At 39.7% G+C, this 12289-nt stretch overlaps 1 protein-coding gene across 4 annotated transcripts in view; it reads left to right on the top strand.

Annotated features, from left to right (window-relative positions):
- Positions 1 to 12289, top strand: part of FILIP1 (filamin A interacting protein 1) — a 226713-nt gene that overhangs the window by 201835 nt on the left and 12589 nt on the right. For 3 of the 4 annotated variants that reach the window (XM_032873170.1, XM_032873173.1, XM_032873172.1), the window contains 2 exons: positions 4440 to 7245; positions 10132 to 10964. In XM_032873170.1, coding sequence (XP_032729061.1) covers positions 4440 to 7245; positions 10132 to 10338 — 3013 coding nt within the window. In that variant the 3' untranslated portion in view covers positions 10339 to 10964. Of the gene's footprint in view, positions 1 to 4439; positions 7246 to 10131; positions 10965 to 12289 lie in introns of those variants that run through there. The other variant, XM_032873171.1, reaches the window with a different exon arrangement.

Below are 12289 nucleotides of genomic sequence, written 5' to 3'. Positions count from 1 at the left end.
ATATCTCATATTATGTAACTCATCCAAGATCACACAGCTCACAGGTGGCAGGGCTTGTGAGGAAACCCATTAAGAAGCTGTTGCAGAATTATCAGCAAAAGACACTCAGGGCTTGGATGGAAGTAAATGACAGTGGGGATCATTAGGGATGGCCGTAAGATATAAAAGAGCTATACAATTTATAGGATTTACATCAAAAGTACTACATTTCCAACGTTTGATATACTTAAAAATTATCTCATTATGGAAAGAACACTTAACATGAGATTTACCCTCTTAACAAATTTTTAAGTGTACAATACAGTTTTATTAAATATGGCCAAACACTTTTTAACTTGACTATCTTGCTGTCAGTTACCTCAATTTTCTACCATGGCTCTTTCTCATCAGTTTTCCTTTTCCTGTTAAAGGTATTATCTGTAATTATGCAGGCTGAAATCTTCAAAGTAATTTTTTTCTATTTCTCTCTCCCTTTTTCCTAGCGAGTGAACAGTCACAAAGCCCATGCCAGTTGCCTTTGGCAAAATCCTCACAATTCATCCCATCCTTCCCATCGCCAATGTCTTCCCTATAGGTATTTTAAGTGCAAGTCTTCTTGCTCAGAAGGATCTCAGCAGGCTGTCCTGACTGAGTCACATAGTTTTACCTTGTTTCTCCACCTAATCTTCAGCCAAACCAATGCTGTAACTGAATTTTAAGAGAATGCAGAGAATGAGGGGCATCTGGGTGGTTCAGTGGGTTAAGGCTTCTGCCTTCGGCTCGGGTCATGATCCCAGGGTCCTGGGATTGAGCCCCACATCGGGCTCTCTGCTCAGCAAGGAGCCTGCTTCCCCCACCTCTCTCTCTGCCTGCCTCTCTGCCTACTTGTGATCTCTCCTGTCAAATAAATAAATAATTTCTTAAAAAAAAAAAAAAAGAGAGAGAATGCAGAGAATGGACTGTGTATTGCTATTGGATCCACTTTAACTAAGAGATGGGAACAATTTAAGAAGTGATAGAAGGGGGAAAGAGAGAGCTTAAGGGACAGAGGAAAGGAGGGGGGAATAATCACAGCTAGGAGGACCAGAGAAATATAGTTTCTTGGAAGCCAAATTCTGCCCTGGTCACAGGATTTCCTACTCATGAGAAAGCCTTCGATTTTGCTCTGGTTGAAACATTAGTACCTGAGGTTTTACTACCAAAGACAAGTTACAGACATGAAAATATTTACAGATTCAACACAAAAAGCACTGGACAGACTTTTCAGATGTCTACTCTCTAGTTCTTACATTTATTTTTGTGTTTTTGACATCCACGTATTGAGTCTATACGTCAGTCACTTTACTTCTACTATTTCGAATTTGAGAACAATCCTGTGAGGTAGGTGTTAACATCCTTCTATTTATAAGTAAAAAAACTGAGAGTCAGAGAGTTTTGGGAATTGGCCAGAGGTTACAGTTGGAAAATGAGAGACAGAATTCAGGTACAGCTATGTCTGACCCCAAAGCCCATGTTTTAGGCACTCCAGCCCACTGTCTGTAATAGCATGGAGGCATAAGGTATTTAAAGAAATTGCTTTAGAAATTGTAACATTTTGGGATGCCTGGGTGGCTCAGTTGTTAAGCATCTGCCTTTGGCTCAGGTCATGATCCCGGGTCCTGGGATCTAGCCCCTCATAGGGCTCCCTGCTCAGCGGGGTGTCTGCTTCTCCCTCTCCCACTCCCCCTGCTGGTGTTCTCTCTCAAGTAAATAAAATCTTAAAAAAAAAAAAAAAAAAGAAAGAAATTTTAACATTCTAAGCCTGGAGTTGAAAGCACTGATGTTTTCAATGAATTCATCTCAGGTAGTCTAGTTAAGGTTAAGGAATTTGAAAATATCCCTAAAGTCTCTCCTACTCTGTAGTTCTATGACATTATTTTAGTTGTTTTGACTTAAGTAAAAAGAAAAGATGATCAAGAAAAAGCCCTTTTCCACACATAAGAACCACACTTAATGAAATGATTATAACATTGCTCTTGTGAATCTGTAGGATTTGAAAACAATCTTTATCTTTTAATGGAGGAATAAAGTCATAATGGATTTTGGAAATTATGTATTTAGTTAATAGACGCTTAGACACAAGGGGAGATTTGTAAAATTAAATTCCAGAAAAAAATCTTAATGACATCGCAAGAACATTTCTATAATAATTCTCTAACACCACAAATAGCTTCGATGTTTGTCCAGTCATTTCTTGCACAATGCAATGTGAGACTATTAGCTTCTATTTACTTGGCCAACAGCTAATATAGTCGTAAATACAAAATAAATCATTCAGAATAACTAAGGTAGATAAGACAAAATATATTGAAAGAATAAAGCATACTTAAAACAAATATGTATTGTTTATAACTTGCTTCTCTGATAAACATTAATATTAAAATGCATTCTTAAGACTACAGAAAGTGAATATGATTATTTCAACTCTGTTTTTACAGGTAACTGAAAATAACTATGAGAAATTGTTGCAAGCTATGAAGGGGAATGGGAAATACAGGCTTCCAGTTATGGAATGAAAAAGTCACGGGCATAAAAGGCACAGCACAGGGATTAGAGTCAATGATGTTGTAATAGTGTTGGATGGTGGCAGATGGTAGCTACACTTGTGGTGAGCACAACACAATATTCAGAGTTGTTGAATCACTATGTTGTACACCTAAAATTAATGTAACTTTGTTGACTCTACTTCAATGAAGGAAATTGGTGCAAGTTAACTGACCAACATAAAGATGGGCAAGTAGTTACTCTGGAGTCTTTATAGTCGTACTTTTTAATGCTATACATAAACACCATAGAGAAAATGTATTTCATACATGTGAAACATGATAATTCCTCTGGTGGCCATATTTTTGCATTGATAGTAATTCAGATTTCTTCCCTACCTGGTTCTCTTATTTACAAAATCATTTAGGGGCACCTGGGTGGCTCAGTTGGTTAAGAGTCTGCTTTCGGCTCAGGTCATGATTCCAGCGTCCTGGGATTGAGCCCCACATCGGGTTCCCTGCTCAGTGGAGAGCCAGCTTCTCCCTCTCCCTCTGCTGCTCCCCCTAGTTGTGCAATATCTCTGTGTGTGTGTCAAATAAATAAATAAAATCTTCAAAAAATAAAAAAGTCATTTAAAATAAATTTAAATTTAAATTAAAAAAATTTTTTTACATTTCTTTTTCCTTCATTTATTTTAAATTCTGTGCTGGTTCTTCATTAGCTGAAGTTAGTTTATGCAGATCAGCTTTCTATTAGAAAGCTTGTCTTGCTTTGTTCCTAGGTGATCATTGCCTACAAAATTTTAAAAATCTGAAGTTCTTTTTTTTTTTTTTTAAAGATTTTATTTATTTGGCAGAGAGGCAGGCAGAGGGAGAGGAGGAAGCAGGCTCCCTGCTGAGCAGAGAGCTGGATGCAGGGCTGGATCCCAGAACCCTGGGATCATGACCTGAGCCGAAGGCAGAGGCTTTAACCCATGGAGCCACCCAGATGCCCCTCCCAAGTTCTTTTTTTTCTGCACCCGCCCTTTCATTTAAAATAAAATGATCCTTTAAAGTAATAAGATGCAGAGGTGAGGAGCAAGGATACCAGAGCCCTATTGCCTGAGTTTGAATGCCAACACTGCCACTTCCTGATGGTTGGCCCCATGCAAGTACCGTCTCTCACGTTCCTTATCAGGATGGCAGTAGCAGTACGTGTCTCACAGGATTGCTATGAAGAAAAAATAAATGCATTACACACATAGTGCCTGGAATACAGAAAACACTATTTAAATAGTCTTTTGTTATTGCACAACCTAAGTGTTACCCAATGGTTGTTATTGAAGTATAATATATCTGCAGAAAGACACTCATAAGAGTTCCACTTACTGAAATGTAATGGGCTGACCAAGCCTGTGTAAACAGCACATAAATCATGAAACAGAAACTAGTACCTGAAAAGTATGGAAACTAGTCCTCTTCATACCCACTTCTGGTCACTACCCCTCCGTAAGAGTAATCAGTATCCTGACTTCTGATTAGTTTCATAAATACTACCTGTTAACCCTCGATATTGCAGCAGTTAATAGGTATTTACTGTAATAACATTTCATTTTTTAAAAAAATATCTTATTTATTTATTTGACAGAGAGAGCTAGTGAGAGAGGGAACACAAGTAGGGGGAGTGGGAGAGGGAGAAGCAGACTCCCCGCTGAGCAGGGGAGCCTGACATGGGGCTTGATCCCAGGACCCGGGGATCATGACCTGAGCCAAAGACAGACGTTCAACAACAGAGCCACCCAGGTGCCCCTGGCATTTCATTTTTTATTTAATATCCAAGACAAACCTATTTGCTGATGAACCTTTTAATATGTATAACAATAAATATACACAAAAGTAATATATGACATATATAATATAATAATAACATATAATATTTTAATATATTTTGTTTCCTAGATTGAAAAAGCTCCTTGAACAAGAAAAGGCTTACCAAGCCCGAAAAGAAAAGGAAAATGCTAAGCGGCTCAATAAACTGAGAGATGAGCTTGTGAAACTCAAGTCCTTTGCACTCATGCTGGTGGATGAAAGGCAAATGCATATCGAGCAACTTGGCCTCCAGAGCCAGAAAGTACAGGATCTTACTCAGAAACTGAGGGAAGAAGAAGAAAAGCTCAAAGCCGTCACCTCCAAATCCAAAGAAGACAGACAGAAACTGCTCAAGTTAGAAGTGGATTTTGAACACAAGTCTTCAAGGTTTTCCCAAGAGCATGAAGAGATGAATGCGAAGTTGGCTAATCAAGAGTCTCACAACAGGCAACTTAGGCTCAAGCTGGTCGGCTTAACTCAGAGAATCGAGGAGTTGGAAGAGACCAACAAAAACCTCCAAAAGGCAGAGGAAGAACTTCAGGAATTAAGAGATAAAATTGCCAAAGGGGAATGTGGCAACTCCAGCCTGATGGCGGAAGTGGAAAATCTCCGGAAACGTGTGCTCGAAATGGAGGGTAAAGACGAGGAGATCACTAAAACTGAAACCCAGTGCCGGGAACTGCGGAAGAAGCTGCAGGAGGAGGAACACCATAGCCGGGAGCTCAAACTGGAAGTGGAGAAGTTACAGAAGAGAATGTCTGAACTGGAGAAGCTGGAGGAAGCATTTAGCAAGAGTAAATCTGAGTGCAGCCAGCTGCATGTAAATCTTGAGAAAGAGAAGAACTTAACCAAAGACCTGTTGAATGAACTGGAGGTGGTCAAGAGTCGAGTTAAAGAACTGGAATGTTCTGAAAGTCGATTGGAAAAGGCTGAATTAAGTCTCAAAGATGATCTTACAAAGTTGAAGTCGTTCACTGTGATGCTGGTTGATGAAAGGAAAAATATGATGGAAAAAATAAAGCAAGAGGAGAGAAAAGTAGACGGACTCAATAAAAATTTTAAGGTGGAACAAGGAAAGGTTATGGATGTAACTGAGAAACTAATTGAAGAAAGCAAGAAGCTTTTGAAACTGAAATCTGAAATGGAGGAAAAGGTATACAATTTGACGAAGGAGAGAGATGAGTTAATAGGTAAACTGAAGAGTGAAGAAGAAAAATCCTCTGAATTAAGCTGCAGTGTTGACTTATTAAAGAAGAGACTTGATGGGATAGAGGAAGTGGAAAGAGAAATAACAAGAGGAAGGTCTTGGAAAGGGTCTGAGCTCACCTGCCCAGAAGATAACAAGATAAAGGAACTGACACTGGAAATTGAGAGACTGAAGAAACGCCTCCAACAGCTGGAGGTGGTTGAGGGGGATTTGATGAAGACAGAGGATGAGTACGATCAGTTGGAGCAGAAATTTAGAACTGAGCAGGACAAGGCCAATTTCCTCTCTCAACAACTGGAGGAGATAAAGCACCAGATTGCCAAGAATAAGGCAATCGAGAAAGGTGAGGTGGTGAGTCAGGAAGCAGAGCTGAGACACAGGTTTCGGTTAGAAGAAGCTAAAAGTCGAGACCTAAAAGCCGAAGTCCAAGCTCTTAAAGAGAAGATCCATGAATTAATGAACAAAGAAGATCAGCTTTCTCAATTGCAAGTGGATTATTCTGTCCTTCAACAAAGGTTTATGGAAGAAGAAAATAAAAACAAAAACATGGGGCAGGAGGTCCTCAATCTGACCAAAGAGTTGGAGCTTTCTAAACGGTATAGCCGAGCTCTTAGACCCAGTATGAATGGAAGAAGAATGGTGGATATTCCAGTGACGTCGACTGGAGTGCAGACGGATGCCATCAGCAGTGAGGCAGCCGAGGAAGAAACACCAGCAGTATTTATACGGAAATCCTTCCAAGAAGAAAATCATATCATGAGTAACCTTCGACAGGTGGGATTGAAGAAACCTATGGAACGATCCTCTGTTTTAGACAGATATCCTCCTGCAGCAAATGAGCTCACTATGAGAAAGTCTTGGATTCCATGGATGAGAAAAAGGGAAAATGGGCCCGCAATCACTCATGAGAAAGGGCCTCGAACAAATGCCAGTCCAGGGCACCCAGGAGAGCTGGTCCTTTCGCCAAAGCAAGGCCAGCCTCTGCATATTCGAGTGACACCAGACCATGAGAATAGTACAGCAACTTTGGAAATAACCAGCCCGACATCTGAAGAATTTTTTTCTAGTACCACGGTCATTCCTACCTTAGGGAATCAGAAACCAAGGATAACCATTATTCCGTCACCAAATGTTATGGCTCAAAAACCAAAAAGTGGAGATGCTACTCTTGGCACAGAACGAGCCATGTCCCCAGTCACGATTACTACCTTTTCTAGAGAGAAGACCCCAGAAGGCGGAAGAGGTATGTTTGCAGACAGGCCCACATCCCCCATTCAGATAATGACGGTATCTACATCGGCAGCACCAGCTGAGATGGGAGTCTCTCCAGAATCCCAGGAAATGCCCATGGGAAGGACTGTCCTCAAAGTCACCCCAGAAAAACAGACTGCTCCAACTCCACTACGGAAATATAACTCCAATGCCAATATCATAACCACGGAAGACAATAAAATTCACATTCATTTAGGTTCTCAGTTTAAACGATCCCCTGGGACTTCGGCTGAAGGAGCGAGTCCAGTTATTACTGTCCGACCTGTTAATGTGACAGCTGAAAAGGAGGTTTCCACTGGCACTGTCCTTCGATCTCCTAGGAACCATCTCTCATCAAGACCTGGCGCGAGCAAGGTGACGAGCACTATCACCATAACACCGGTCACAACTTCATCTACTCGAGGAACCCAATCAGTGGTGAGTAGAAGATGCTCTAAATTGTAGGCCCAGGGAGGGTGAAGTGAGTCGTAGGAATCACCCAGGGGCCCGAAATGAAACAAAAGCACATGCCTCTAGCTCTGAGTCCACTAGTAGATATTTCCTAGAGGACAAGCTACACCAAAGAAATGAAAATAAAAATTGAACTAATTTGGGGTGAAATTTTCTTTTTTCATGTAAATTATGGAGGCCTCCCAAATTCTTGCAAAGATGGCCTCTTCATAATGTCAACATATGGTAATAATCAGGCTTAAAGTTTAATTTTTATATTTAAAATAATTTTAAAAATCAAGACTGAGAGAGATGGTCAATATGCAGGAAGAATGAAAGCTGCCTCTTGGCTTACATTTCTATACCCTAAAATATTCAATATGTGGTTGTGAATGGCCATAGTCATATTTTATTCCAAAAATAACATTAAAGTATTTTAATATTAAAACCTATTTTAATAGTATAAAATAAGTGAGCTTATATGTCTAAATTCTACATTTTATTAATAGCATCTTGTAGAGAGCAAGTGCTGGATAAATATCTATTCAATAACCAACTGGAAGACTAAATGAATGATTACAAAGTGTGCCCAAAGTATAAAAAACAGAGCTTTAAAATAAATTCTAGTTTTAAAAATACCTCCAGTGATTGTCTTCATTTACTTGGGACAAATTGGTAAATTAAATTATAAAAGAATGTATACTATTTAGATTTTAATTGAAACCAGTAGACTAGAAATTATGATTCTTAGACTCTGAACAAATTCTGTAGCATGTATTAGACACTCTTAAGGACAGGAAGCTTCTTATTTAAGTATAGAAACTGTGGTTTATTTTCTCATACCCACAGTATAATTTACTTAAATTTTCTGTGTACCAACATAGATTTAAGACAGACTTCAAAGTGTGAGTTACTAATTGCTTTGCTAGTAAAGCTTTTCGTTATTGGCCCAAAGGTGCTAAATAGCATTCAGAATTGCTCACACTTCTCAAACGGTTCAATATAATATTGCTTTTTAAGCAACATAAAGCATAATTTGGTATGTGTGGTTATTTCTAATGATTTTTATAAAAAGATGGTGGAGGTATAAGTTGTAACTTAGAACAGATTTTCTGCTGAAACATCTTATTCCCATTTTAAAGGTCAGATCAAAATAGTTTTACTTACTTTAGTAACATTTTTCACTACTGATTAAACCCCATATACAAACAAGACTTCAAATAAGATTTGTAAGGTCTAAAGGATGGCCATTTACTTTAGATATATCAGATTCCATAAAGTCAAGGATGACAAAAAGTTTAGGACATGTTTCTTAGAAATTGAATAGTGAGGCTAATTCATTTGTGCATTTATTCATTCAACATTTATTGTTTAGCTACACTCTGGGCACCGGGTTTGGTGCTGACTGCAAAAAGGACCTGTAGAATTGCCCACCTTAGCAGGAGAGGCAGGATTGAAACCTACCCAGTTGGAACCTACCTTCTGGTGGTCCTATGATAGAGGTGTATAAAAAGGAACCCCCCAGAGAAGGCTTCCCAGAGGAGGAAGTTTTCATAGATAAGGAGAGATTTTTTTTGAGAAAGAAAGCAGAAGGAGTATGTAGAGAGAACAGTCTGTGCAAAGGTATGCAATGTGAAGGAGCCTGCCATATTTGGGGAATGGTGAGCATTCCCACGGTGCTGCAGCTGTTGGGCGCAGAGACAAAATGCAAGAGCAGAAAATATAGAGGCAGACTGGGGTCAGATATGGAAGAGAGGTGCATGGCTTATTATGAGATTGACCTTTAATCTCATAGGATGGACAAAGGACACGATGGAAAGGGCATTGATGAGAGATTTATGACATGATTTATGTGTTAGAAACCTATGTCTATGAAAGAGTTTAAAACATAAATTGGAGGGCACAGAGGCTGAAGGTGGGGACACTGTTGCGATTTTTTAGGTTAGAGATGGGGTAGGCTTGAACGGTGGTAGTGAAAATGAGGACAGAGATGTATTGAAGATAGGATCAAAGAGTTCATGACAACCTGCATCTAGAGAGTGGCTCTGGGGTTTCTGGCATGGCTGTATGGGTAGATAGGATGAGAAACACAGAGGGACTACTGTTTGGGGAGAGGATAAGTCATGTTGGGGGCATTTATATTTGAGATGCCTGAGAGACAGTGGAGATGTCTGGCAAGTAGTTGGAAATACACATGTGTATTCCAGAAGATCATTGAAGGCTCAAGGTCCTGGGACTCAGCAACACATGGGGTGACAACTGAGGCCATTCTCAGGGTGAATGTGGAAAATGAAAAGAGAGCTGAGAAGGGAGCATGGTGACACCCACTTTTAGAAGAAAGGCAAACTAGAACAAGGAGCCAACAAGAGATTGAATAGGAGTCATCAGAGATGGTAGGCGAATGGGTGAGACTCCAGTAAGAATGTGTCGCAGCCAGAGAGTTTTAGGAGAACTTCAAGAAGAAGGGTATGGCCAGCAGTGACAAGAAAAATGAGAAGAGTCTGGCATCATTAAGAGGCGAAAGGAGAGTTGCTTCCTCTAAAGAAAGTAGAGATAATCTACGGGACAGTGGGAGTAAAGTTGCCTGAGTTGATGCCAGGTGGTTGTGTTTTCTCTGTGAAATAGGAGTTAAGGTCACTTCTGGAAGGGTAAAGGAAGTAGGTCAGGGGCTGGAGAAGAGAAGGGGAATCTGGCTCAGATGTTTCAGGACAGGTGAGAGGAGGCAATCAGAGTGGATGAGATCCTGACTCCCAAGTTTTAACAATGTTATCTAGAGAGGTGCCCTCCATGGGCTTTCTGTCCACTGATGATGCTCAGACTGATGGCAAATCCAGGTGGAAACTCACCAACATCTCCCTATTTTCTCTCTTACAGTCAGGACAAGATGGGTCATCCCAGCGACCTACACCCACCCGCATTCCTATGTCAAAAGGTATGAAAGCAGGAAAGCCAGTAGTGGCAGCTCCAGGAGCAGGAAATCTGACCAAATTCGAGCCTCGAGCTGAGACTCAGTCTATGAAAATAGAGCTGAAGAAATCTGCAGCCGGCAGCGCTACCTCTCTTGGAGGGGGGAAGGGCTGAGGGCAGTGGCTGAGGGGGTATGTTGTGCAGACGCTACCGCTGCCATGAACGCGGACCTTCGTCTGCTTGTGCCAACTCTTTACATGTACTAACTGCAGTTTTAAATATCTTGTTTATAAAATAATCCACTAATAGCCATGTGTCTTTCCTATTTTGTACATGTGTTCTGATGCTAGAGAACAGAACTAACTAGCAGAACTACTGCTTCGTTGAGGATGCTGGGCCCGAGGCGGGGCTGACTTCTAGTCCCATTTTTGCTTCTAGAAAGTGGACCCATCAGTTAACCTGCCTGAGCCTCGGTCTCTTTATGTCAGTAAGATATGGGGGCTGGATCTCATCCTCTCCAAAGCCGGATCCCATATTTCCTAATTGTAAATCAAATTTAATAGGCCTCGTTCCACAATAATTGATTTTTCAGAAATTCTATTATGAAATAGGAAATAGTTTAACAGTTGTCATTTGCCTCTATTAAATCCTGAATTTGCTTCATGTGCTGGAAAAAACATCTCCTAGTTATCACAGGGCCTGGACCTTTACAGTTTAGCAAAAACAAAAGCCTCTGGGATGATTTCAGGAAATAATTTGAATGTGAAATAAAATGGAAATGAAATATGGAATCCTAAAAACAGAGTTTTACTTATTTGTGTGTGTCTGTGTGTATTATAAAGGTTTTGGCCATCTCCAAAACACTCCCAGAATTTTATAGACAATAATTTTAGAACCATTAATGTCAAACTCGTGCTCTATTCAAGTGTGCAATTGATTTAAATTGTGGAGCTGTTTGAATAGAGCTGCCAAATGACCCTTCTATCCATTACAACCTCAATAGAGGTTAGGTTGTAATGGATAGAAAATAGAAGAAAGTAATTGTGATACATTAAAGCCAAGAAAAAAAAAGACAACATTCATAACTTAATTGAATTCAAATAATTTCCTCAGTTGAGTGTGGACTTTACTTGCAAATATAGAATGAGTTCATGAGTGTGTGTGTGTGTGTGTGTGTGTGTGTGGTGTGCTGTGGTGTGGTGTGCTGTGGTATGGTGTGGTGAATTGAATTATTATTCCTGTCCATTTTACTTATATTTGTATCATTTTCATTAAAATCAAGCATGTTTTAATAAGCATGAAACTGTGAATGCAAAATGCCAGGTGTCTTTGTGAGATTAACCATGTTATTAAAGTAGACATTGTGCTTCCTGGTCAAATAACCACAAATGAGCTCAAGGCTAATAACCCATAACTTAGCATCTGAGGTCTCAAGTAGGCAGAGCCCTTGTCAAAATCTTTAAGCTAACTGAGTAAACTTTATAAAAATTCAATAACTACAAAGTTGCAGGTTATTATTTTTCCACTTCTGAATTGTGAGGGTTCCAAGATTATTTGGATAAGCCTTGCCTTTGATATTTGGGGAAAGATAGTTGTATTTTTTTTTTCAAAGATGTATGATTTAGCTTTTTATCATCAAATCATCAAGCTTCATGATAAAGAGGCTCTTCCCTGAGTTGTTTCCATACTGGATTTCCTACCTCTTGTAGAACTTCGACTTCCGTTGTATATGGTGGTGGTGGATGCCTCACAGAATTCATATTCTTTTCCATCAGGTCTCTATTGCCTACAGCTCATCAGTTCTCAGCATATGTATTAAGAGATGTTGAATAACCCTAGGAGACGTGCTATAATAATTGGATTTCAAGGTAGAAGGAGAGAGACTGGGAAAAAAAGATTTTATGAAATGTGATTTTGAACAAGTTTAAACAAGAGTCTTTCCATTTCCAATACTGACTTGTCTCTTTTTTAAAGGGAATTTTCCCATTTTGTAAAATACACATCCATCCCTTGGAAAAACAAGGACATTCCCTGTTTTTCACATGCCTCTGTGGCATTGAGAGTATTTAGTGTTGCTGGGGTGTAACTCACTGTATGTGAACAAACAGTGTCAAAAGAACAAGCC

Source organism: Lontra canadensis, unplaced genomic scaffold (assembly GCF_010015895.1).
Source record: "Lontra canadensis isolate GAN:19392208 unplaced genomic scaffold, GSC_riverotter_1.0 scaffold47, whole genome shotgun sequence".
Taxonomy (NCBI): domain Eukaryota; kingdom Metazoa; phylum Chordata; class Mammalia; order Carnivora; family Mustelidae; genus Lontra; species Lontra canadensis.
Note: the sequence above shows the minus strand (reverse complement) of the source record. Positions and strands in the feature narration are given on the sequence as shown.